Here is a 26,644-nt window from a genome sequence, read left to right on the forward strand (position 1 = left end):
CGTCACGGGGACGACCAAAGTTCATGGGGTGTGTCGGAAGCATAGCGAAGGCGGGACTGGGGCCTGCTTAACACATGGGCGTCCTCGGCTGATAATGGAAAAAAGAAGGGCGTCCCTGATGAACACTTGGCCAACTTTACTTGGTCCTTTTTTTTTTAACGACCAAGTCACAAAAATGTGCCCTAAATGACCAGATGACCACCGGAGGGAATCGGGGATGACCTCCCCCTACTCCCCCAGTGGTCACTAACCTCCTCCCACCCTAAAAAAAAATGTTAAAATATTTTTTCCAGCCTCTATGCCAGCCTCAAATATCATACCCAGCTCCATGACAGCAGTATGCAGGTCCGTGGAGTAGTTTTAGTGGGTGCAGTGCACTTCAGGCACTGTGGTGGTATATGTGAGCCCTCCAAAACCCACCACAAACCCACTGTACCCACATGTAGGTGTCCTCCTTCATCCCTAAGGGCTATGGTAGTGGTGTACAGTTGTGGGGAGTGGGTTTTGGGGGCCTCAGCACACAAGGTAAGGGAGCTATGCACCTGGGAGCTTTTTCTGAAGTCCACTGCAGTGCCCCCTAGGGTGCCCGGTTGGTGTCCTGGCATGTGAGGGGGACCAGTACACTACAAATGCTGGCTCCTCCCACGACCAAATGGCTTGGATGTGGTCGTTTCTGAGATGGGCGTCCTCGGTTTCCATTATCGCCGAACGACCATCTCTTAAAGTCGACCTAAATGTTGAGATTTGGGCATGCCCAACCGTATTATTGAAACGAAAGATGGCCGCCCATCTTGTTTCAATAATATGGGTTTCCTCACCCCTTTGTGGGGACGTCCTGCGAGGACGCCCTCAGGAAAACTTGGGCGCCCCGTTTGATTATGCCCCTCCACATATATTATTGGGTTCTTACAAATAATTAAAATAAGGTACTAAAATAACACAAGAGGAAGGTAGATGACATTTAAATTGACAGGACATTGAATCTAGGAGCCAACCCAAAAACTTAGGAGCTAGAGGCTGAAACCTATATCATTTCTCCTCTATACATACCCAACGTTGTCCAAAGTGAAGTTTGAGGGGGGTGGGGAGACAAGGAATCCTCTCTGAGATCAGAAGCAGATCCTTTAGCAACCGATTTACTAAGAGGGCCATTTTCAATATGATGTCTAAGTCCAATTTTGGACAGTTTGTGCAAAACGTCCAAATCCAATTAAGAAAGAAGGTCATTTTCGAAAAAGAAAAATGTCTCTCTTTTTCTGAAAATACTGTTTTGAACAAGGTTTTGTGCTTTGGACGTTTTGTTTGTGGTCCATTTATTGGGGTAAAATAAGCCAACAAGTAAGTGCAAAACCTAGAGATTCATGCCATTGGAATGTAGGAGGAGCCAGCATTTTTAGTAGAATGGTCCCCCAGACAACCCAGGAGAGCAGTGGGGCACCCTAGAGGGCACTTCTGTGCACTTCATAAAAATGCTCCCAGGTACACATCTCACCTTTGCTTCCTTATCCAAAACCCACCCAAAACACACTGCCCCCCACTGTAACCACTACAATAGCTCTTATAGGTGAAGGGGACAGTAGAGTTTTGGTGAGTTTGGGAGGGGGTCACAGTTTCCAAAACAAGTGTGACAGGTAGAGGGAGATAGGAACCTGGGTCCCACACTCTGTACTGCACCGACCACTACACTACTCCAGGGACCTACATGCTGCTCTAATAGAAATGACTTTTTAATATCTGAAACTGTCATAGAGGCTGGTAAGTCATATATTTGTATTTATATTTTGAGGGGGTGGTAGAGGGTTAGTGACCACTGGGGGGTATTAGGGCATTTCCCCTAATTCCCTCCAGTGATCAACTGGTCATTTAGGGCACCTTTTGTGCCTTAAATGTTCTGAAAAACAGGTCTAGACCAAAACATCTTGGTTTTTGTCCTCAACGTTTTTGTTTTGTTCCATTACAACTGTAAAACGTCCAAGTGTTAGGCACGCCCTAATCCCATCTTCAAAACGTCCCAGACACACCGTCTTGTGATTTGGATGCACTGCAGATGAATTGCATAGATAAATGTCTGCAAAATAGATTTTGAAATACCGATTTGAATGTTTTGAGAAGAAAAACATCCAGATTGTGCTTTATGACACTTGGACGTTTTTCATTTTCAAAAACGAGCCCCTAAATGGCTTTATTTCGGACTGTGAGACCTCAACAATTTACGCTGTTTGGCTAGTTTTGCAGTATATGATATAATTTCCCCACAAATGATAGCCTTATGAGCAACCCACCAACTCTCTGGAGAGGCATCTCCTATACTAGTTTGATGAAAGTAGTCCTCGGAAACTTTATTAATGAGATCACAAAATTAATCATCCTCCAATAAACTTGTATTTAACTTCCATCCATGTCCAACAACTCTGAAAATGGAATTCCTGAACATTAAGGACACCATAACATGATCTTCAATGAGGATTGGCTCTATAATGGCTTGTTTAATTAAAGGGAGCAAAGAGGAAGACACTAGAAAATAATCCAACCCCAAATAGGAAGGATGAGGAGCTGAATAAAAGGTGCATTCCTTAGCTGTGGGATATAATGGACTCTAAGGATCTACTAGCCACAAATGTCTGGATTATAGACTGCAATACCATTCTTGACTTTAAAGATTTTTCCACACACTGAGATTCTCTGTCTATCTAACAAAGGATCTAGAGGTAAATTGAAATCCATCCCCCACTCCCAACTAAGATCCCTTTAGCCACTTGCACAGAAAGATCATTTTAAAAAATCAGGCGTATCTGCTACTGGAGTATATAAATTAACTAAAGTATAAATGGTGTCAAACAGGGTCATTACCAAAATTATCCAATGATCCAACAGATCAGAGCGTTGTTCTATAACAGTATAGAATACACCAGCATGCACCAATACATCAACACCATTATGTTTACCATCGGCTGAAGCACAAGCCACTAAAAAATAGTGCCTGTTTGAGAGATAGTTAGCACGAGCAGCCCTCAAATCTGCTTCTTGCATAAAAATAAATGTAGGCTTTACTTTATCAAGATCTTCCTGCTCTTAAAAGGATTATTAAATCCCTTTACATTCAAAGAGACTAATCGCAAATCAGTATTTTGAGTCATTTTTACACATCAGTTGACAAGATATATTCAAAGGAATAGATACTGCAAAAAAAATACAAAATTCAAATACAATAATAAGTTTAAATGGACCACAATGCTTATCCAAGGTTTCCACACCAATTGCAGTCTGAACAAACAACAACTGATTTTGGGATCCTAACCAGGCTTCATTTCCTTAAATAAGTTTAATGCTGTGTGGTTTCTAATTTATGTTTACGTGGAACATCAACGTGTTTCTTCTTAATTATTGTCTATCTGTAGTTTTTAAAATGTTTTTATGATTTATCAAGCCCTGCATTAGACCTTACTATTACCATTCACGATGTTCATTTTTTCACAGACACCAGTAGTTTTCACTGTTGAGCGATGGCTGAGACTCTCCCCACCAGTGGCTCTGAGCAATGGCTCTGCAGCATCCCCAGCTTCATCTAATCTCAGGAGTAGAAGCCAAGCCTAGGAGTCAGATCCAGGCCTTTGTTCATGATAGGGAACTTCAGTATCGCTTCACCAACCACAGATAAGCAAGTTTTAGTTCAAAAAGTACAAAGGCTAGGGGACACTCAATAAAGTTACATGGAAATACTTTTAAAACAAATAGGAGGAAATATTTTTTCACTCCTGAAAGAGTTAAGCTCTGGAACTCTCTGCTGTAGGATGTAGTAACGGCGGTTAACGTATCTGGGTTTAAAAAAAATGTTTGGACATGTTCCTGGAGGAAAAGGTCCATAGTCTGTTATTGAGATGGACATGAGAGAAACCACTGCTTGCCCTGGGATTGGTAGTATGGAATGTTGGTACTATTTGGGTTTCTGCAGGGTACTTGTGACCTGGATTGGCCACTGTTGGAAACAGGATACTGGGCTAAATGGACCATTGTGACCCAGTATGGCTATTCATTTGTTCTTAGTTTACCGTGATGTTAATTCTGGGAGCATTTCTTGGAATAGGTTATTTTGTTGTCTGTTGTTTTTCAGATTGGGGTTCCCTATAAGTGCAATTGTATAACAGGGCACCCACATTTACACACCACTTGGGTGGAGCATGGGAGGGGCAATGACAGGGCTGCTACTTATATGCACAATTTACAGAATACAGTAAGTTACCCATGTTCTTGTTGCGAGTGGGTGCCTGCAGTTGCCTGTGTCTATAGGCGGTGTAATTGCAGGTGCCTCGCAGGTGCTACCATTCTATAACAGAATCTAAGCAGCCAGGTGCCATTACAGAATAGACTTGCACTGTGTGTCGTCAAGGCACCAACATTTAAAATTGTCCCCATCAGTATTTTTTGTTCCATAAAGCAGTACAGATTACAAAAAGACAAGTTTGCCCAGACTGATTTTTTTTTATTTTTTATTTGTACCAGAAAATATCAATCAAAAATCAGAAAACTTCCGATCAGTCTATGTTCATTGCGGCCTCACAGTCCAAAAATCAGCCCAGCTCTACAGCCTGAATTAATTTCACTGTAATTGAATTTGTTTCAAAATATATATGTATATATCCTATCACTGTTGGTTTAAGTAGCTTTGGTTTGAACTGCTGACTGTAAAATTGTAGGGTGTCTTAACAGTTTTGATATGTATACAGAAGCTCCAAATTCCACCTAGAAAATTGCTGCTAAAATATAGTAAAGTGTGTATATAGTGAGGAGGAGTGAAGAGAGCATTGCTGCTAAGATAAATAGCACAACCCTTTTTTCTTCCAAGCCATGTTTTTGGCGGTGCAATATCTCCATCAAAGTAGCTGGCATCACTAAACTGTGTTAGAGGCATTTCTTTCCTGGCAGTGTTTCAAATCTATCAGTCTTTTTATGAGGTGATATAATGATATGTTACAAGCACCATCAATTTCAGCTGTCAGTTTTCATCCAGTTTTGGGGAAGGCATTTATCCCTGACTGTATCTAAATTATTATTTTTTTAATTCATTAGGTTTCTGGTTCCCCCATGAAAGAAAGGGGGTGGGGAGCCTGGGGCTCCTGGGGCAAGTCTTTGTTATCAACAGCTACTGCAACAGTTGGTGAGTATTCCCTACATTAATGTCATTAGTATGCCTCTGCAAAAACCTTAGAATCTTTTAGCTTAATTATTTTCAAACAACCCATTTTGAGGCAAGTAAATGTAGAAAGGGAGAAATTGGAGCATATAAAGATCATGAGACCCATCTAATCTTGGCCTGTTTGCCCTACCTACTATAGTATCGGTGATCCAACTTGACTCTAGCTTTAACCCCTTCCCCACCTCCACTATTGTCCCCTGATTTCTTGAGTTCTTATGGTATTTTACCTTCCCTCTGCCATCACTGACAGGATGGGCCATTTGCCAACTCTTGCAGGAATCTTACACTTGATCCCTTATAAACCAACCTAACCGATCAAATGAATTAATCAAAACCACCCACAAACTTGGCAAATGGAGCGAAAAAGGCACAACATCATATCAACTTAGCCGTACCCAAACACTTACCTTAACTCATCAATCTTACACCCCTATTCATTACTACAGACAGACTATCAAGTCAACACAACCCAACTTATTACGATTCTACTTGCCATTCTCCGCAATTCTCCAGCAAAACATGCTAGCCAAAATGATTCTCCCAAAGCCATTGCCTAACCTACTACTTCTACGAGAGTCCTGTATAAACCCTCGCTATATCTTCGAACTGTTAACCCCTTCCGATAATTGTTATTCCACTTGTTCCTGCAACTGTCCCATTGTAACCGTCCTCACTGTTCCATGTAAGCCACATTGAACCTACCAATAGATGGGAAAATGCGGGATACAAATGTAATAAAAATAAATAAATAAATAAATAAAATATTGGCTTGTTTTTCTGCTCTGTGTCTATAGAGGGCAGTTCCACTGCATGGTTCAAACCTTTTTGCAATGGAAAACAAATATTAAGTGAAATTTAAACAAAAGGAAATTATCCTGTAACAAAAACCACACAACTGTCAAAACGCTTTGAAAAGCAGAAATTCAATGAATTATTCACAACATTGAGAAATAATTTAAAAAATAGCTGTTTTATCATCTGCATTAAACAGAATCCCTAAGTGTGATCTGGAGTGGAGGAGTAGCTAGTGGTTAGTGCAGTGGACTTTGATCCTGGGGAACTGGGCTCAATTCCCACTGCAGCTCCTTGTGACTCTGGGCAAGTCACTTAACCCTCCATGTCCCCTGGTACAAAATAAGTACTTGAATATATGTAAACCGCTTTGAATGTAGTTGCAAAAACCTCAGAAAGGCAGTATATCAAGTCCCAATTCCATTTCCGTTTCCCTATTATATAACTCTTTTTATTCAACTGATTTAACCATTAACAAATATCAGGAAAATCCTATCATATATTCTGTTTATGAGTGGGGTGGGAGCTATCCAGAGTTTTTACCAAGTGCCACATGTATGATTTATCTGTCTGTTGGTGAGAGGCATCTTGAGCATGTGTGCATCTAGAGCTGGCTCTGCAGCTAGGATTTGCCTCCAGGTGATTCAGTAACCTCTTGCAACAAGAATGTGTTTTCAGGGACTTGTGCCCAGGAACAAAGGTCAAGACTGCCATTATAGCTGATGACTTGATTGTTAGGAATATAGAAGTCCTTTTACCAAGCTGTGGGAAAAAGGACCCTGCGGTAGCAGCGGGGGCTGTTTTTCCCGTGTGTCAAGGCCCTTTTTACTGCAGTGGGTAAAAAAGCCCCCAGCACACATGGCCATGCGGTAAGAGAACTCTTACCGCATGGCCAGGCGATGGGGAGCCCTTACCGCCACCCAATGCCTGATTTCCGCCAGGTTGCCACCCACTTCCAGGGGTTTTCTTTTTCCCCCGGAAATGTTGCTGCGCTCGGGGTGGGACTACCACCACCAGTGGTCACGTTGGGCTGGTGGTAGTCCCGGAAGAGCGAATGATAAGCCCGTGTTGGGCTTACCATCGCTCTGTAAAAGGGCCCCATAGGTAGCTGGGTGGTTGATGAAGCATGAAAGTTACATAGTAATTTGCCTCTCTAGTGCGAAAATGGCAGACTTCATGTGTAATCTAGATAAGAGTTTAGGGAGTGCTGAGAAGAAGTCAGCTGTAATAGGGCATGTGAGTACGAACAACATAAGAAGATGTAAGAGGTTCTGGAAGACAAATTAGGATTTAGGTAGAGAATTGAAACCAGAGCCTCCAGGGTTGTATTCTCAGATATCTTCTCTTTTCCATGTGCAATACCTCAAAGGCAAACTTCCAGATTCTTATTGTGTGGATGGATGATGATGCAGGGAAGAAGGCTTTAGATTTATTAGGAACTGGAAAATATTTTGGGGAAGGGGAGCCTATTTCAGAAGGATGCACATCGAATTAACCAGGGTGGAGCCCAGCTCCTGGCACTAACATTTACAAAGGAGCACTTGGTGCAGAGTGAGGCATCTTCAAAGAGTACTGCAAAACTGGAAAGTTTGAATATTCTTATAGAGAAGTTATGGTCAAGGATGAAGTAATCTGAATGGATTTAGTGGGAAACTGAATGTGTATGGAAGGTGTTACAGTATGCCTATTGTAATTTACTGTGGGGTCTCACTATTGTATTAGTGAAAAAAACCACTAACATGTTGAAATAGAGTTTTAAAAAAATGAAGAACAAATAAATAATTTTGAATTATTCTAAAATTATCCCTATTAACTGCTATGCAGGTTATAAGTATATAAAAAAAATACATACTTTGAGTTGCTTATATGGGAATACCAGAAGTCTAAAAATAAAATTAGAGAAATTAATATATGGTACTATATGGTAGAAAAAAAGATCTTCAATGGGACACTGTGATACTAGGGTATATTATACTGAAACAACTGAACAGATCAAATTGTTGAAGGATGGCATAGTCAAGAAGGATAAAAAAAAAAAAAAAAAAAGAAAGTTAGAAACTGTAGTGGAAGTGAATTTTAAAGATTGTTTTTCAACTCTGCCTTTACCGACCAGTGCACTTGGGGTCTGGTCTGTATTTTTTATTAGAAGTAATTCTGCTTAAAAATTATTGTTTAACTTTGTGTGAAAATAAGTTGGAATGTAGAAGATAAGACACAGCTCTAATTAATATGGTATGTGAAGGGAGAGGTGGAGCCTGTTTCAAGTTCAGACTGGCCACCTGGACTGAGAAACATGTGACCACATTCCCACAGTATGGCTTGTTTACCTAAACAGAAGAATTCTCAAGCATTCTGTAATTTTCCTTAGCTCTGAACATGAGTTCTAAGTCTAATTAAAAAGGGAGTTTCTATCAGTGAAATTGGGAGCTCGTCTGTGAGTAACGTACGAACTGCGCAGAGAACAATATTTCCTGGTCAAAGAAACTCCTGGCTTTTGCTGTGAACAGGGCCCCCCCAGCTGATGATAAGAGCCTGGATGATGTAATGATCAGTGATGGACGTATGTATAATAAAATGTATTATTGCTTCTTTTCCTGGTCTAGAAACTCCTTGCATTGCTTGGATGTAGAGATTAGGGACAAGTGATGTAATGATTGTTTATAGGTATTGTTTCTTTTCAGTTATATAGCTTAATCACTATATATATTGTGAAGATGAAGCTTCTGCTCCCACTCTTCAGCAGGTCTCACTGGCCTATGGCCTCTGAACAGTCTCTTCCTAGCATCCTGAGCAATCCAACCTCAAGCTCATGGGCCCCTTTTTCACTCAGGGTGAGCTGGTTCTCAGTATGCAAATTATATGCAGATTAGCATGTTATCCTTTTACGGTCAGGGTGACCTGGTTCTCCAGAGGCAAAATTACACAGGTCTTACCAACAGCATATTCAGGCAATTCTTTATTCCAGCCCCTGGGCACAGTTCTTCTAGCTTAAATACTTTATACACTTACATATCTTCTCACTGAGCCTTCCCACACAGATTCCGGGGCTCAGCACTAACCTCAATACTTTGGGGACTTCTAACCCCAGGCTTTGCAGCCTGCTTCTCAGTACTGGGACACACAGCCCTACTTCTTCTTTGGACACTCAGTCCTTCCTTCCTTGGACACCAAGTCCTTTCTTTGAACACACAGTTCCTCTAAGTACTGAGGCTACACAGTCCACCACTAATGCTTTAGGGACTTCTTACCCCAGCCTGTTTTTCTTCCTTGAGCACACAGTCCACCACAAATCCATAGGGTTTAGCCAGTTCTTGCCAGGGGGATTCTCTTTCTTCCGCTACCAGCTCTCTTATTTTCCTTTCACCTCTCAGGTGGGGTATAAAGTGGTTAATTAGCTACACAGGACCCAGCCCATAACCTCCTACACCTGTGCACCTCCCAGGGCTCTCCCCGGTCCTAGTGACCTCCAACTATTCTCCTAGCGCCCTCTAGTGGCCTACCCTGAACATCCTGGACAATTTTAGGGGAACAGCGCCATCTAGTGGCCTGCCCCGGCTAGGACAACCTCTTATTTACCACAATATATATATATATATATATATATATATATATATATATATATATATATATATATAAATCATTGTGTATCTTAGATTTTAGAACCTCTAATAAAGGTCTCATTTACCTAATACGAATCCAAAAGAATCCACAGTAATTACTGAGTAGTCTGTGTTAGTGAAGCAGGCTGTAAATCCATAGCAGTACAGAAACATGAGGGCAGATAAGGGCCAAGTAGCCCATCCAGTATGCCCATCCTCAGTAACAACTAACTTCTCTTTTTCCTAAGAGATCCCATGTCTGTCCTGTGTCTTCTTAAACTCTGACACAATCCTTGTCTCTATGATCTCCACTGGGAGGCCATTCCGCACATCCACCACACTTTCCATGAAAGAGTATTTTCTCAGATTCCTCCTAAGCTTATTTCCTCTTAACTTCATTCTATGCCCTCTCATTTCAGAGGTTTCCTTCATTTAAAAAGGGATCACCTGTTATACATTAATGCCACTGAGGTATTTAAACATCTCTATCATATCCCCTCTCTCTCTCTCCTCTCTTCCAGTGTATACATGTGGAGGTTCATGAGCCTATCCTTATATGTTTTATGACTGAGACATCTGACCAGTTTTGTAGACATCCTCTGTACAGACTCCACCCTGTTTATATCTTTCTGTAGGTGTGGTCTCCAGAACTGCACACAGTACTCTAAATGGGGCCTCACTGGAGACTTATAGAAGGACACTGTCGCCTCTGTTTTTCCTGATCATCCCTCTCCTTATGCACCCGAGTGTTTATATGTTTATTATAAGCCTCTGACTTGGGTACATTTTCTTCATTGGGTCTACTGTTTTGGACTTCTGAAATACCAACTTACACATGTAAGTTCCTACATTTATACGGGTACATTGCTAAATTGTCTCCATTGATGTTTTAGAACAGGAGTGTCCATCCTCAGTCCTCAAGGGCCAGAATCCAGTTGGGTTTTCAGGATTCCCCCAGTGAATATGCATCAACATAAATTATTACCACTTAACAATATTTGAATCTTTATTCCACAAAACTACTTTCAATATGCCATTGGAATAAAAACAGCCCACCCTCCAGTTCAAATACTACCTCTTTACCCTGAGTCCAATGTTCATAACATCTTCAGTTTTTTGGCTTGCATTGCACGAGCCCTAAGATGCTCAAAAAACAAAAACTGGCAAGTAAGATGGTGTTCCCAGTGACTCAGTTGATAGTGACCAGATGTTGGTAAAAAAAACTCCAACTTGCATGTAGTATTTTCAAAACACAGCTCAGCCAGATGTTGGCAAACATAACTTAGCCAAACATTGGTAGAAAGACTGAAGCCTGCATGTAGTATATTTAAAACCCAACTCAGTATAAATACTCCGGAGGGAAATTCATTTCTGGGGTGCACAAACGACAATGTTCAAATTAAAATCTCTATCACGTCAGACCTGACATACTTCGAATGCTTGACTAGCCCTGTTTTTCTATGTATGTAACTGTATTATGTAATAATACTGTCATGAAACGCCTAGCTACCCGCCTGGGGTTACCCCACAGCCACTTAGAGTGTCTATCCCTAGCACAGCTCAGGTCCGCCTGCACCTGCCACTTGTGCTTTACATTAGCACCCACCTCCCGCTGACTGGGTCCCAGCCACTTCTGGGTGAGTCTCCCGCTCTCAGGGTGTTCCACAGTGATTTCAAGGTTACTGGGGCCACACTTCTCAGTGGTCCCACACTTCCTAGAAAGCACCCAGAGACCCAACACACAAATCGCCAGGATTCTTAGTCGGTCCAGACAAGCAGAGGCAATAAACTAAAAAAGGTTTATTGTGAGAAAAATTTTGAACAATGAACAGAAAATGTGCAATCAGCAAAACAATAACAGGTAACTGAAATAGAATCCATTGTCTTTATTCAAGAGTCTCATTTGGCAGCAATTGAAGCTCAAAAATTAAAGTAAGACTAGATACAAGGTTGTTTCTTTTCACCAGCTAAAGGAAAAGAAAATCGTGTCATCATTTTGTTATCTAAATCTTACCAAAACACAGTGGAAAAGGAATCCAAATGCACAAGTTCAGTGTAACACAAAAAAAGGGCCGTTTCCATATACCCCGCACTTGAAAGACCCTGAAGCAGCAGGGCGAATGTGAGCCAAGTGAAACACTGGCCAACATTGGTCTGTGGGTGGCTTCAGACATAGAAGGAAGCCACTTGAGCTGTCAGAAGAAGTGCTTTGGAGTTTCTTGCAAGCTTTTTCATAAAACTGTGTTAGGTTGAAATCACATTATTTTGGTGCGCTTATGAATAGTGATAATGTGATGTGCTTTCAATCTTTATTTACGGAGTGTTTTTTCAGCCAATGATGAATTTTGTATCGTTCACGATCCTTTTAGCTCTATAAAATCTCGCAATCTGGATCTGTTTGAGGCTTTTTCCTTCCGATATCTAAATTATTTGACACTGTTAGTGCGGGACACCCAAGCTTTCTTCTTTTTTGCATAAGGGATCTTTTTTTGTGTTGGTTATCTAAATCCTTGGATTATTCAGTTGTCTCGCATGTTACAGATATAGAAGACATTGGATCTTGCTAGTTTTGAACACTGACCAACACATTTATACGCAGCTAAATGTCTGTGCACCCAATGTGGATGATCCAAACTTCATTAGCAGCTTGTAGATCCAAATTGCAAGGAATGGAGCTGAATTTATCATCATTGGCAGATTTATGAATCTGCCTCTTGACATACTCCTTGACAGAAAATCCTCTACTAAAGCTAGACCCTTAAAATCTAATTTAGCCCTACATCAGATTCTTTCCTCCTGGAATCTGTCTGATTCATGGAGGCTGTCTCATCCTTTACCTTCTATTTTGCATCTCACCAATCTTACTCTTGATTGGATTATTTCTTTATATCTAATTCACTTGTCTATTATTAAGACAACGATTGAACCTATCCATATTTCGGATCACACCTGCATAACTCTTTCTTTGGATATCCTCAACAAGAATCCTCTCACAGGAATTGGAGATTCAGTTCTTATCTTTTATAGGATGATGACTTTAGAACAAATCTTACTAAATGTACAAAACTATTTTGAGTTGAATGATACATCAGACACTTTCTCAGCAAGCTACCTATTTTTCAAGTTTTAATAGAACTGGTAGAATTACTTAAAAACTAGGAAAAAAAGCCACTCGTGTTACTGCTATCAAAAGCCAATGACAAAATAATTAAGAATAGTGATATTCTTGACCATTTCATTACATTTTACTCAGATTTATTGTTGCCAGAAATCTCCTTCAGACCAGCAGATTTCTGACTTTTTAAATTGTTTAAAAAAACCGTGATTAAGTGAATCTGAATTTACTCAGTTAAGAGTACCACTAACCTTAGCTGAAATAAATTCTGCTATAAAAGCTGGGAAAGCGCCTGGAGGTGATGGTCTGACTATAGATTATTATAAGAACACATCGTCACTGCTTATAAAATGTTTTGTACTTTTAGGGGTCTTGCCAGGTATTTGTGATCTGGATTGGCCACTGTTGGAAACAGGATGCTGGGCTTGATGGACCTTTGGTCTTTCCCAGTATGGCAATACTTATGTACTTTTGTACCCCTAATTTGTTGAGACTATATAATGCCTTTATCTCTAATACTCAAAGTACATTTGCCAAAGCTAATATTATTGTTCTTGAAGAACCCAATAAGGTCAATAGGCTTGCTAAAAGCTACAGGCTAATTTCTTTACTAAATTACGATAGTAAAATATATGCAAAGATCTTAGCAGTGAGATTATCACAGAAAAGGTTTATCAGAGGTAGACTTGCTTCTTATAATACAAGACTTCTTTGTCATGTTCTAAGAACTGCTCATCATCTAAATAGGCCAGCATGCCTGGTCTCTCTGGACTCTGAGAAAGCCTGTGATTATATTGACTATATTCCTTTTAAATTTGGTTTAATTTAGGTGAGGTTTTTATAAATATGGTCAAGTACTTCACTCTAATCCTTCTGCTCGATTATACATCAGCTCCGCATTAATATCCCAATTTTTTTCTCACATGGTACAAGACAGGGGTGCCCGCTCTCCCCTCTTTTTATCCCTAGCTCTTGAACCCCTGTTCATTGCTTTAATGTTTTCTGAGGATATATATGATATCCTGAGATATAATATTTAGTGGAGGAGTAGCCTAGTGGTTAGTGCAGTGCCCTGCAAACCAGGGGAATTGGGTTCAATTACCACTGCAGCTCCTTGTGACTCAAGGCAAGTCACTTAACCCTCCATTGCCCCAGGTACAAAATAAATACATGTATATAATATGTAAACCGCTTTGATTGTAACCACAGAAATGTGGTATTCCATCCCTTTTCCTGTTCCCGATCTCAATTGCTGGTAATGTTGTGAAGTTCTCAGCATATGCTGATAATGTCTTACTTTTGAGGGGCATTTTTGATATGACATCTAAATCCGATTTTGGACGTTTTGCGAAAAACGTCCAAAAATTCAGTAGCAAACATAGCCATTTTCAAAACAGAAAAATGTCTTTTTGTTTTGACAATGGACATTTGCACAGTCCATCTATTTTGAACCATTTTCAAAATAAAAAAATCCAAGTGAAAAACGCACTGCACCAACCATTAGGCTACTCCAGGGATCTGCTTACTGCTCTAATAGCCTCAGGGATGTCATAGAAGCTGGTATGTACTGTTTCTTTGGGGAGTGGGAGGGGGGTCAGTGACCACGGGGGGAGTAATGGGGGGTCATGCCTTAATTTCTCCAGTGGTCATCTGATTGTTTAGGGCATTTTTTTTTACTTAGGGGGTCTTTTACTAAGGCGTTCTAGCATTTTTAATACGCACTAAGTTTTAGTGCATGCTAAATGCTGTAGACACCCATATATTCCTAAGGGAGTGTCTAGCATTTAGCATGTGCTAAAAATGCTAGCGTGCCTTAGTGAAAGGTCCCCCTTAATCATGATTAAAAACAGGTCCAGACCAAAATATTTAACTTTTAGCCTTGGATGTTTTTGTTTTGTTCCATTATGGCAAAAATAGCCCAAGTTTTGGGAACACCCAAACCCCACCCCCAAGACACGCCCCTTGTGATTTGGATGCACTGCAGATGAACTGCATAGAAAAACATCTTAAAAATGTGTTTTGAAAATAGCGATTTGGATGTTTTGGAAAATAAAACATCCAAGTGCTGCTTTTTGGACGTTTTTCTATTTTGAAAATGAGCCTCTTTATGTGTCAGAATCCTATAAACTACTTTTCCAAAGATTTTCAATGTAATTGAAAACATTGGGTCTCTTTTGGGGTATACTATTATTAATTGGATGAAAACTGAAGGATTTGGGCATCCAGTATTTTCAAAATGAATTTTGAAAATACGGTTTTCCCCGCCCCTGGATTTCGACATTTTACAAAGATGTCCAAATCGCAACGTGGACGTTTTTTTTGAAAATGCCCCTCATAATAGTGCTAGTAATTCAAATTACAGCTTGCAGAATGGTTGATAGTTCATACAGTTGCCAGATTCTGGTGCTGTTCTGTATTGTCCTTGGTCACAGCATACAGAGCTGATGCTGCAGTTCTGTTAACCAGTACCAAGCAGAGAACAGCCCTCTTCTTCATATTTCATCTAGGCCCTCCTCTTCTCAGCAGCAACCTGCAGAGGTCAGAGGGGATAGAAGGATATGACTGGAGCAGATAGAATTACTCTTCTGAATAATCCAGCCCCTTTTCTCTTGTCATTTCCTAGGGGCTGATGCAGAGAGCAATAAAAAGATGCCTTAGTACTCTCAAGTACAGACACACACTCACAAAGCCCTGATATTTTATGATTTTGGAAAAGTATATTTTTCTGTTAATTACACCATTCCATATAGTGTAGAATGATGACATAGTTTCACTGGGTATGATCCAAAGTATAAAACATACCCTCCTTAGAAGACAAGTGTGGGCTGTTAACGTACTAACTATCATGTGCATTGATGCACGCCATAATTTGCATCCCTCTTACAACTGAGTTTTATGTTTAGATGCATATTTATCAAGCTTAAAATATAGATGTGGTCATTCAGCTTGTCCTGTGATGAGTTATTTCTCCTTTCCTTTTCCCACCAGTGAAGCTGTTTTAACACCTTTTTAAAGTGGATAGTCAATGAAATAGAAAAAATATCTTTCAGTTTGTTTCTTCATATTACTTCTACACTACCACACCCTTTCGCTGTCACTAAGGAGTAGTCTGTGATTTGTTTCCTGTACAAAAGCATCATATATTGTGATAAAGTCACCTCCAGGATAGTTGGTCTGAACTACAAGTCCCAGAAGGCATTGCAGGCAAGGAGCCAGGGGGTGAGATGGAAAACCTGGACTGGACTCCTAGCTGCAAGAAGGGAGGACATGGGTGTAAGCTAATAGGATGTGTAGATTGGCTGCCACTAGGGGGAAAGAGAGATAGGAAACCCTGTGTGCAGGAACTCCTCATTAGGCTCATGCGCAACTCAGCTGGTATGGGTGTGTAGAGAAGCTAATGAGTGGAGAATGATTGGTTGTGAAGGCAGAAGCCAAGGATTGATTAGGCAGGTGGGAAGGAGTCTCATTAGTTCAGTCCAGGAGAGAGAAGGGGAGAAGTATTTGCAGGCTGAAAATCCTTGGGCAGGGAGGTCCCTAAAGTACTGAAGCAGGCTGAGATTCCTTGGGTGAGAGGAAGTCCCAAAAGTATTGAATTCATTGTGAAGCTGATGCAGGGGAAAACCCTTGGGTAGAAGGAGTCCCTAAAATATTGAACTCTCCTGAAGGTAAAAAGGATAGAAGGTAGAAAATGCTGCTGAGTGACTGAACTGGGATGATGCACTGAAAGAACTGTTTGAATTGAATTACTGTTTATTGTGCACTGGATAAAGAGCCCAGACTGAAGCCTGTAAGCCTGTATTGAATCCTGGTATGTGCTATGCTGCTGTTGGAACTCTGTACTAGAAACCTGCATAGAATAAAAGTTCTTAAGATTGAAGTTATTGGTGGACATCTGTTTCTTCATTGTGCCGGGAGCCTGTGGCTGGAGGAGATTGTTCTATCCTTGGCTGCACCTAGGGACACCTGGTTACAATATTCAGAGTAGGATAGCAGGCAGTATGATGGAGTTCCCTAAAAGCATGCTTTTAATATTAAAACATTCTGTGACAAGATGACCAATTAGAGCACTGTTGCTAGTAACTATCTTTTAATAGATACCAGCTGTGACTACTTAATTGAGCACTGAAGCATAACACACCTAAACAGTAAAAATATTTTTTCCCCATGTGATAGGCCATGGGTTAACAGCTGTAAAAGAAAAAGCGGAAGCTACACTCGGAATGAATAATTCAGCATCTCCTGAAGCGGCTCACCCTGACACGCCAGAAGCCTGTGAGCAAGGTAAGTATTCCTCTTTAGAACACTTGTGGTGAATAACTTCTCTGAATTCTTCAATGAGGGAAAATATAAAACAAAGATCCTCCTCATAATAAACACTTTTTCAGGTACATTAGAAGTGGAAAGCAGTGAGGGAGTCAGTGGGGACCGTTAGATCATCGAGGAGTAAAAGAGAAGACAAGGCTTAGTGGCGAGACTAAGGGGTCCTTTTACTAAGGTGCTCTGAAAAATGGCCCGCAGTGGTGTAGACGCGTTTTTTGGTCACGTACAGAATTATTTTTCAGTACACCTATAAAAAATGCCCTTTTCGGGGTTTTTTTTGCCGAAAATGGACGTGTGGCAAAATCAAAATTGCCGCATGTCCATTTTGGGTCTGAGACCTTACCGCCAGCCATCGACTAGCAGTAAAGAATTTGGGTGGTAATAACCTACGCGCATCAGATGGACGTGCGCCAGAAAACAAAAAATATTTTTCAGACACGCGTATCGGACGTGCACCAAAAATGAAATTACCGCAAGAGCCACGCGTTAGTAGGGCAGTAACTCCACTTTGGTGCGCGTAGGCGCCTACGCAGCTTAGTAAAAGGGGCCCTTAATGAGGGAAATATTGCCTCAACAATTTGCTACAGTTTTTTTTTTTTTGGAGCTGTGAATAAACATGTGGAAAAAGGTGAACTAGTTAATGTAGTGTATCTATATTTTCAGAAAGCTTTTGACAAAGGCCCTCGTGAAAGATTCCTGAGAAAATTAAAAAGCTGTGAAATAGGAGGCAATGTTCTGTTGTAAATTGGGAACTGGCTAAAGGTAGAAAACAGATTAGGGTAAATGGCCAGAGTGAAAGAAGGTGAATAGTAGAGTGCTGCAAAGGTTTGTATTGTCACCAGTGCCTTTTACAATGTTTATAAATTATCTGGAAATGAGAACGACAAGTAAGTTATCAAATTTTCAAATGACACAAAACTATTCAAAGTTGTTAAATTGTATGCAGACTGTGAGAAATTGCAGGAGGATCTTATGAGATTGGAAGACTGGGTATCCAAATGGCAGATGAAATTTAATGTGGACAATTGCAAAGTGATCCATTTTCCCCCAGATTCTATGCATAGTACCTTAATTTCCACATGGAAATTGAAGCGTATTCTGCAATAATGTGTGTAATTTAATTGGTTAACTAGCTAATCAGTGCTGTTAATTGGATGTTAAGCAATTAGCACTAATTGCCATTAATTAAGATTTACGCACACAACTCGCTAAGTGTATTCTGTAACGTGATGTGTGTAAATTCCATGTCACATAGTTAAAAGGGGGTGTGGTTATGGGTGTGGAATGGGTGGGTTGTGGGCATTTTCGAAAGTCTATTCACATTATTATAGAATACACCCGCTCTGTGTCTAATTTAGGCATGGGATTTAAGCCAAGTAAAACATGGCCTAAATGGACGCAATCAGCGATATGTAGAATCTAGCCCTTTGGGAACAATAACCCAAATTATATCTATTTGATACTAGATTCTAGGTGTCAATGCACACTGAGCAGAACATTTCAGTATTAGAAATATTTGAAAACTTGTTTGTTTCTTATCCTGTGGTGTGAGGAAGTCGGTTAGTACAGTGGGCAAAGTTATTGTAGCATACTTTTTTGATTTGTATGAAGAAATATGTGTTCTGGAAAGTGGTGTTATTTTATAATACATAAGTATTGCCACACTGGGACAAGACCAAAGATCCATCAAGCCCTGCATCCTGTTTCCAACAGTGGCCAATCCAAGATCCCAAAAAAGCTCAGTACATTTTATGCTGCTTATCCCAGAAATAAGCGGTGGATTTTCCCCAAGTCCATTTTAATAATGGTCTATGGACTTTTCCTTTAGGAAGCTGTCCAAACCTTTTTTAAACTCTGCTAAGCTAACCGCCTTTACCACGTTCTCTGGCAACGAATTCCAGAGTTTAATTACATGTTGAGTGAAGAAATATTTTCTCCAATTCATTTTAAATTTACTCCTTTGTGGCTTCATTGCATGCCCCCTATTCCTCATATGTTTGGAAAGACTAAACAAACGATTCACGACTACCCGTTCCACTGCAGTCATTATTTTATAGACCTTTATCATATCTCTCCTCAGCTGTCTTTTCTCCAAGCTGAAGAGCTCAAGTGGTAAAATAATTGCATTGGATTTCGGATTTAGCTCAGACCTTTCCAGTTGTAGCTGAAGGCAAGTTACCTTAGAGACAGTCAATCACAGTGGCAAATCACGGAGTCGTAGTGGCCAATGAGGTAGCAGAAAAAACAATGAGATGTCATGATAACTCGGAGCCCTTATTCTTTCTCACATACACACTCCATCTCTCACCCATACACACTCCAAGGAAAGGGGGGCATGGAGCACGCTGGGGAGGAGAGGGAGGGGGGCCAACAACTCAGAGGGGAGGAAAGAGAGAGGGAGGGAGGGGGGGCCTGGACCTCGGAGGGGAGGAGAGGGAGGGAGGGAAGGAGGGGTCATGGAACTCGGAACCCCACACACGCACTCATTCTCTGTCTCTCACACACTCTCTCACACACACACACACAGTCTCTCTCTCTCACACACACACAGTCTCTCTCTCTCTCTCTCTCTCTCACACACACACATACACTCTGTCTCTCACACACTCTCTCTCTCAGACACAAACACACACACACTCTGTCTCTCACTCACTCTCTGTCACTCACACACACACTTCATCTCTCACACACACTTTATCTCTCACACACACACTCACTCTCTCTCTCTCTCTCTCTCTCTCTCTCTCTCTCTCTCTCAAACATACACACTCCAAGGAAAACCTTGCTAGCGCCCGTTTCATTTGTGTCAGAAACGGGCCTTTTTTACTAGTAGATAGATAAATACTTGTGCCCTGGTTTGACTGCTGTTGGAAGCAAGATACTGGACTAGATGGACCTTTGGTATGGCATAAGAATAACTATACATAAAAATAACTATACTGGGTCAGACCAGTGGTTCATCTAATCCAGTATCCTGTTTCTAACAGTGGCCAATCCAGGTCACAAGTACCTGGCAGAAACCCAAATAGTAGCAAGATTCCATGCTACCAACCCAAGGCAAGCAGTGTTTTCCTCATGTCTCTTTCAATAGCAGTCTATGGACTTTTCCTCCCGGAACTTGTCCAAACCTTTTTTTTTTTAAAACCCAGACACGCTAACCGCTGTTACCGCATCTTCTGGCAAAGAGTTCCAGAGCTTAACTGTTTGTGGAATGAAAAAATATTTCCTCCTATTTGTTTTAAGAGTATTTCAATGTAACTTCATTGAGTGTCCCCTAGTCTTTGTACTTTTTCAAAGAGTAAAAAATCGATTCACTTCTACTTGTTCTACAGCATTCAGGATTTTGTAATCCTCAATCATGTCTCCCCTCAGCCATCTCTTTTCTATGCTGAAGAGCCCTAACCTCTTTAGCCTTTCTTTATATGAGAGGAGTTCCATCTCCCTTATTTTGGTCACTCTTATTTGAACCTTTTCTTATTCCACTATATCTTTTTTGAGATACAGCGACTAGAACTGAATGCAGCACTCAAGGTGTGGTTGCATCATGCAGTGACAAAGAGGCATCATAGTATTCTCGCTCTTATTTACCATCCCTTTCCTAATAATTCCTAGCATCCTGTTTGCAGTTTTGGCTGACGCCACACACACTGGGCAGAAGATTTCAGCATGTTGTCTACAACAACACCTAGACGTTTTTCTTGAGTGCTGCCCCCAAGGTAGACCCTGGTATCAGGTAACTATGATTTGGATTGTTCTTCCCAATGTGCATCACTTTGTTTTTGTCTACATTAAATTTCATCTGCCATTTTCCTAAGGTCTTCCTGCAATTTTTCACAGTCTGCATGTGTTTTAACATCTTTGAATTGTTTTGTCATCTGCAAATTTAATCACCTCACTTGTCATTCCGATTTCCAGATCATTTATAAATATGTTAATAGCAGCTTTAATGATCTGTTGTGCTACTCCCGCTCCCACCCCCCACCCCCGAAAAAACTACATTTTGTTAAAGCTGCATCCTATCTCGCTCATTTATCATCATGTGAGTGTACTAATGACTGAACTAGGAGGGCAGACATATATAAGTATGCAGAGTAGCCAGTTCACTACCGCAAGCCAAGTTTCAGTGACAGCAACACATCCAAGACTAAATCCGCCACCAAATCGTGAATTAATTTGGACTTATTTTGAACTGAGCAAGCATTTAAAAGCAAACGTTGTAAAAGGCTTTTTTCTAACTGTTGCAGAAAGCTGCGTTATCTGTTCTAGGAATTTAATATAGCTGTTGATATTGTTAATGTAGCACCATAAACCTGGGGATTCCTGTACCTGACCATATCAACTTATCACAGAAAAACTGTTAACTCCAAAAGAATTAACAACAGAGGGCTGCCATGGGCCAATGAAAGGCATGTACCCTCCATGTGCTTGTGCCTTACGTGGGCTATAGTCGGCATCTTAGCTTGTTTTAAAAGGTGGTATGTGGTAGGCAAGCTTAAGATGTCGCCAGACCCTGGGACACTTCTTACCTGGCAAAGGTCCACTCCCATCTCAGTCATGCTCATCGGGCAGCAAGTAAGCCAGGATCTCAGAATATGTACCTTGCTCTACCGTGCTTACCATACTGTGACATAAGCTATACAGTGATACAACAAGGTGTTATTTCCATTCCATTTGGGATTATTCTTTACCTGGAAAACTGTGCCTTTGGAATTCAGTGCTTGGCATTTTTATTTCTTAGTATGCTTTTTTCTTTTTGCTGTATAATGAACTCTTAAGCTCTGAAGACAATTCACCAACACAACTATTAACATAGTAGATGACGGCAGAGAAAGACCTGCATGGTCCATCCAGTCTGCCCAACAGGATAAACTCATATGTGCTACTTTATGTGTATACCTGACCTAGATTTGTATCTGCCATTTTCAGGGCACAGACTGTAGAAGTCTGCCCAGCACTAGCCCCGCCTCCCAACCACTGGCCCTGCCTCCCACCACCAGCTCTGCCACCCAATCTCGGCTAAGCTTCTGAGGATCCATTCCTTCTGAACAGGATTCCTTTATGTTTATCCCACGCATTTTTGAATTCCGTTATCGTTTTCATCTCCACCACCTCCCGCGGGAGGGCATTCCATGTATCCACCACTCTCTCCGTGAAAAAATACTTCCTGACATTTTTCTTGAGTCTGCTCCCCTTCAATCTCATTTCATGTCCTCTAGTTCTACCACCTTCCCATCTACGGAAAAGGTTAGTTTGCGGATTAATACCTTTCAAATATTTGAACGTCTGTATCATATCACCCCTGTTTCTCCTTTCCTCCAGGGTATACATGTTGAGGTCAGCAAGTCTCTCCTTATACGTCTTGTAACGCAAATATCATACCATTTTTGTAGCTTTTCTTTGCACCGCTTCAATTCTTTTTACATCCTTAGCAAGATACAGCCTCCAAAACTGAACACAATACTCCAGGTGGAGCCTCACCAACGACTTATACAGGGGCATCAACACCTCCTTTCTTCTGCTGGTCACACCTCTCTCTATACAGCCTAGCAACCTTCTAGCTACAGCCACCACCTATTAACTATTAACTAGGGATAGGCAACCAGAAACATTTTGTCGTTTTTTTTTTAACTGTTATTTCAAAACAAATGTTAGTAGTGCGCACTATGGGACATGTTTTACCAGAGTGTAAAGTTTTGCACTTACCATGCATTTAGAGAGAAAAAGTAACGCATAGTAAATGCAAAGCCTGTGCGGTAATTGCAGGGGACGTGCCCAGCATTTACCACACAGGCCAGAGATATACCACACAAAACCGCATTATATGTAGTGCCAGCACAGGCTATGTGCCACTGCAGATAATACTGTGTGGCCCTTGCAAAAAAAAAAAATTATTATTATTTAAAAAGACAGATATTGTGATGGTACTCCCCATACTCACACTACCCCTGCAGGCCCCCCACCATCCCATTTCCCCTGCATCCACATCTTTACACTTTCACTGCCCCGATCCAATTCCACTGATCACATCCTCCCCCCCCCCCCCCCCCTTGAACAGCAAAACTCAGTAGATCCCTCCCTTGAACCAAGACCCCACTCATGTGTGTCCATGGGAACCCTATACCCACCTCCCATCACTCTTGGCACCTTACTGGGAGGTAATTCTTGTTAAATTGGGCTGGAGTGGGGACAGCCTCCCTCTGTTCCCACTCATCTGTCAGTGCATCTGACATGGCTGCCATGACCCTTAGCAGTAGTCTCGTGGTACTACCACAAGGGGTCAACCTTCCAAATAAAGAGACATCTATTGACATGGTGTAAGTGGGCGTGCCTAAATGTTAGTATGTAAAATACTTACTTGCACTAGCATTCTGTAATGGAATCTGCGCACCCAGATGTTGTTATAAAATTTGCACGCAACGTGCTAAATTTTGGCACAGTTTATAGAATTGCCCTCTAGTGTGCCCTTTTTTCCGATCGTGCACATTATTATCAGTGAATGACATTTATTTCAATTGACAGCCCATCCCCCACTTTTAACACTGGATATTACTACTACTACTACTATTTAGCATTTCTATAGCGCTACAAGGCGTACGCAGCGCTGCACAAACATAGAAGAAAGACAGTCCCTGCTCAAAGAGCTTACAATCTAATAGACAAAAAAATAAAGTAAGCAAATCAAATCAATTAATGTGTACAGGAAGGAGAGGAGAGTAGGTGGAGGCGAGTGGTTACAAGTGGTTACGAGTCAAAAGCAATGTTAAAGAGGTGGGCTTTCAGTCTAGATTTAAAGGTGGCCAAGGATGGGGCAAGACGTAGGGGCTCAGGAAGTTTATTCCAGGCGTAGGGTGCAGCGAGACAGAAGGCACGAAGTCTGGAGTTGGCAGTAGTGGAGAAGGGAACAGATAAGAAGGACTTATCCATGGAGCGGAGTGCACGGGAAGGGGTGTAGGGAAGGACGAGTGTGGAGAGATACTGGGGAGCAGCAGAGTGAGTGCATTTATAGGTTAGTAGAAGAAGTTTGAACAGGATGCGTTAACGGATAGGGAGCCAGTGAAGCGACTTGAGGAGAGGGGTAGTATGAGTAAAGCGACCCTGGCGGAAGACGAGACGGACAGCAGAGTTTTGAACCGATTGGAGAGGGGAGAGGTGACTAAGTGGGAGGCCAGCAAGGAGCAGATTGCAGTAGTCTAAACGAGAGGTGACAAGGGTGTGGATGAGGGTTTTGGTAGAGTGCTCGGAAAGAAAGGGGCAGATTTTACGGATGTTGTAAAGAAAGAAACGACAGGTCTTGGCGATCTGCTGGATATGAGCAGAGAAGGAGAGAGAAGAGTCAGAGATGACCCCAAGGTTTCGAGCTGAGGAGACAGGGAGAATGAGAGAGCCATCAACAGAAATAGAAAACAGGGGGAGTGGGGAGGTGGGTTTGGGGGGAAAAATGAGAAGCTCAGTTTTGGTCATGTTTAATTTCAGGTGGTGTTGAGACATTCAGACAGCAATGTCAGACAAGCACGCTGAAACTTTGGTTTGGATGCAAGGTGAGATATCAGGGGTAGAAAGGTAGATTTGGGAGTCATCAGCATAGAGATGGTAGGAAAAGCCATAGGATGAGATTAATGAACCAAGGGAAGAAGTGTAGATAGAAAAGAGGAGGGGACCAAGAACAGAACCCTGAGGTACGCCGACAGGCAGAGGGATAGAAGTAGAAGAGGATCCACCAGAGTGAACACTGAAGGTGCGGAGGGAGAGGTAGGAAGAGAACCAGGAAAGGACAGAGCCCTGGAATCCAAGTGAGGACAGGGTATCGAGGAGTATGCTGTGATCGACAGTGTCAAAAGCAGTGGAAAGATCAAGAAGAATGAGGATGGAATAGAGACCTCTGGATTTAGCCAGTAATAGGTCATTGGAGACCCCATTATATTTCAATAGAGACCATTCATTAAAAATCGCTCAGTGTAGTGTGGGTTAACGTCCTTTACTACCATTTAATTCCTGCTTATGAGTTGGTATGTGTACTGCATACCTTGCACATTGTATTCTTGCTTGTTCTTTCTCAAAACAGAACATGCCTCTGAAACCGAAGGAAGCACAGTAGAGCATCTTCCATCTTCGCCTACGGCTGGATCTCGTGGAATGTTCTCAACTATCAGCAGTGCTGTACAGAACACAGTGAGTAAAGTGCATTAATTCTTTTGCTGTCACTTTGCAGGTAATAGCAATAATGTTTTATGTATGGCACAGGTTACATTTCCTGTTCTCGTCCGGGTGGTTCAGCCACTTTTAACTGAGTTGCCAAAATGGTAATGGACAGTTATTCTGGAATTTGAAATCACTTTCCTGATTTACGGAATGAGGGAATATTGGTCCTGATCTGACACTGTTGTATTGGAACCATGTCACCATGATGTTAGTAGCAAGATTTGCTTTAAAGCTATTGATTTATGGTCCAGTGCTTAACATTGGCCAGTGATTTTTTTAAAATCTAACAAAGCTGCTTAAAAAGGATACAGAAAATAGACTTAAATGTGACTATAAGCTGCATCATGTTTTGTTTACATAGAATTAAATAAAGAGGTCAGTATTCAAAAGCACTAATGCAGTTGCAGGAAAGTGCCTTTTTTAAAAATTCTTGGTGGGGTCACGTGACGCCATGGTGCGGGGCTGACGCTGGAAAGCTAAGCTCCGCGCACACTCACCCGGAAATCAGATAATTTGACTTACCCAGGGAGCGAAACGCCACAATTTTGAACCTAAAAGGTGGGAAAGCGATTGGCGAGTAGAGACTGAGTGAAGAAATCGAGAATGGCAGCGAAATCAGTGAGAAAAGAGCGAGACAAATCGAAACCGCCAGAAACCAAGATGGCCGACCAGCGAGACCCTGGCGAATTAGCGGTGGGCTCCGCATGGCTGACGGAGATCACGGCCGAGGTTACAGCGGCGGTCGAGGCCGCTTTGGACAAAAAGCTTCAGCAATTGCTCGATAGGGCGGAGGAGGCTCATGAGCGTATAGACAGTATAAATATGGAGCTAGATGAAGGATTACAGCGGATTACAGAGTTGGAGGAGACGGTGGGGGCGCAGAAGGAGATCAACAAGAAACTGGAGAGGAAAGTACAGGATCTGGAGACAAAGATCGATGACTTGGAAAATAGGAGCAGGCGAAACAACCTGCGTTTGGTTGGCTTGCCAGAATCGCTTATCGATAAAGATTTGCCTACCTTTTTGGAGGATTGGTTGCCGAAATCATTACATATAGAGGACAAATTACAGAGTTTTTGTATTGAACGAGCCCATAGAGTTGGACCTCCGAGACAGCCTGAGAACAGGCCGCGCGTAGTCATACTAAAAGCTCTGAACTTTCGGCATAAACAACAAATTCTGGAAGCGATAAGAGGAGGCAAAACTCTCACCTACCAAGATAAGAAGATCCTTTGTTTTCAGGATTATTCTCAGCAGGTGCAGGCGAGGAGGAAGTCCTTTGCCCCTTTATGTACGGACCTTTTCAATAAAAAAATAAAATTTGCGCTCTTGTATCCGGCTAAGCTGCGTCTCACGCTAAATGGAGTTACAAAATTTTTGGACACAGTTGAAGCAGCTAAAACATACATTCAACAACATGGTGGA

At 41.5% G+C, this 26,644-nt stretch overlaps 1 protein-coding gene across 1 annotated transcript in view; it reads left to right on the top strand.

Moving 5' to 3' along the window:
* Positions 1-26,644, top strand: part of LOC115462177 (protein NOXP20-like) — a 71,100-nt gene that overhangs the window by 19,897 nt on the left and 24,559 nt on the right. The window contains exons 3-5 of the mRNA XM_030192195.1: positions 5,068-5,155; positions 16,874-16,981; positions 25,083-25,189. Of these exons, the coding sequence (XP_030048055.1) occupies positions 5,068-5,155; positions 16,874-16,981; positions 25,083-25,189 (303 nt within the window). The remainder of the gene's footprint in view (positions 1-5,067; positions 5,156-16,873; positions 16,982-25,082; positions 25,190-26,644) is intronic.

Source organism: Microcaecilia unicolor, chromosome 2 (assembly GCF_901765095.1).
Source record: "Microcaecilia unicolor chromosome 2, aMicUni1.1, whole genome shotgun sequence".
Classification (NCBI taxonomy): domain Eukaryota; kingdom Metazoa; phylum Chordata; class Amphibia; order Gymnophiona; family Siphonopidae; genus Microcaecilia; species Microcaecilia unicolor.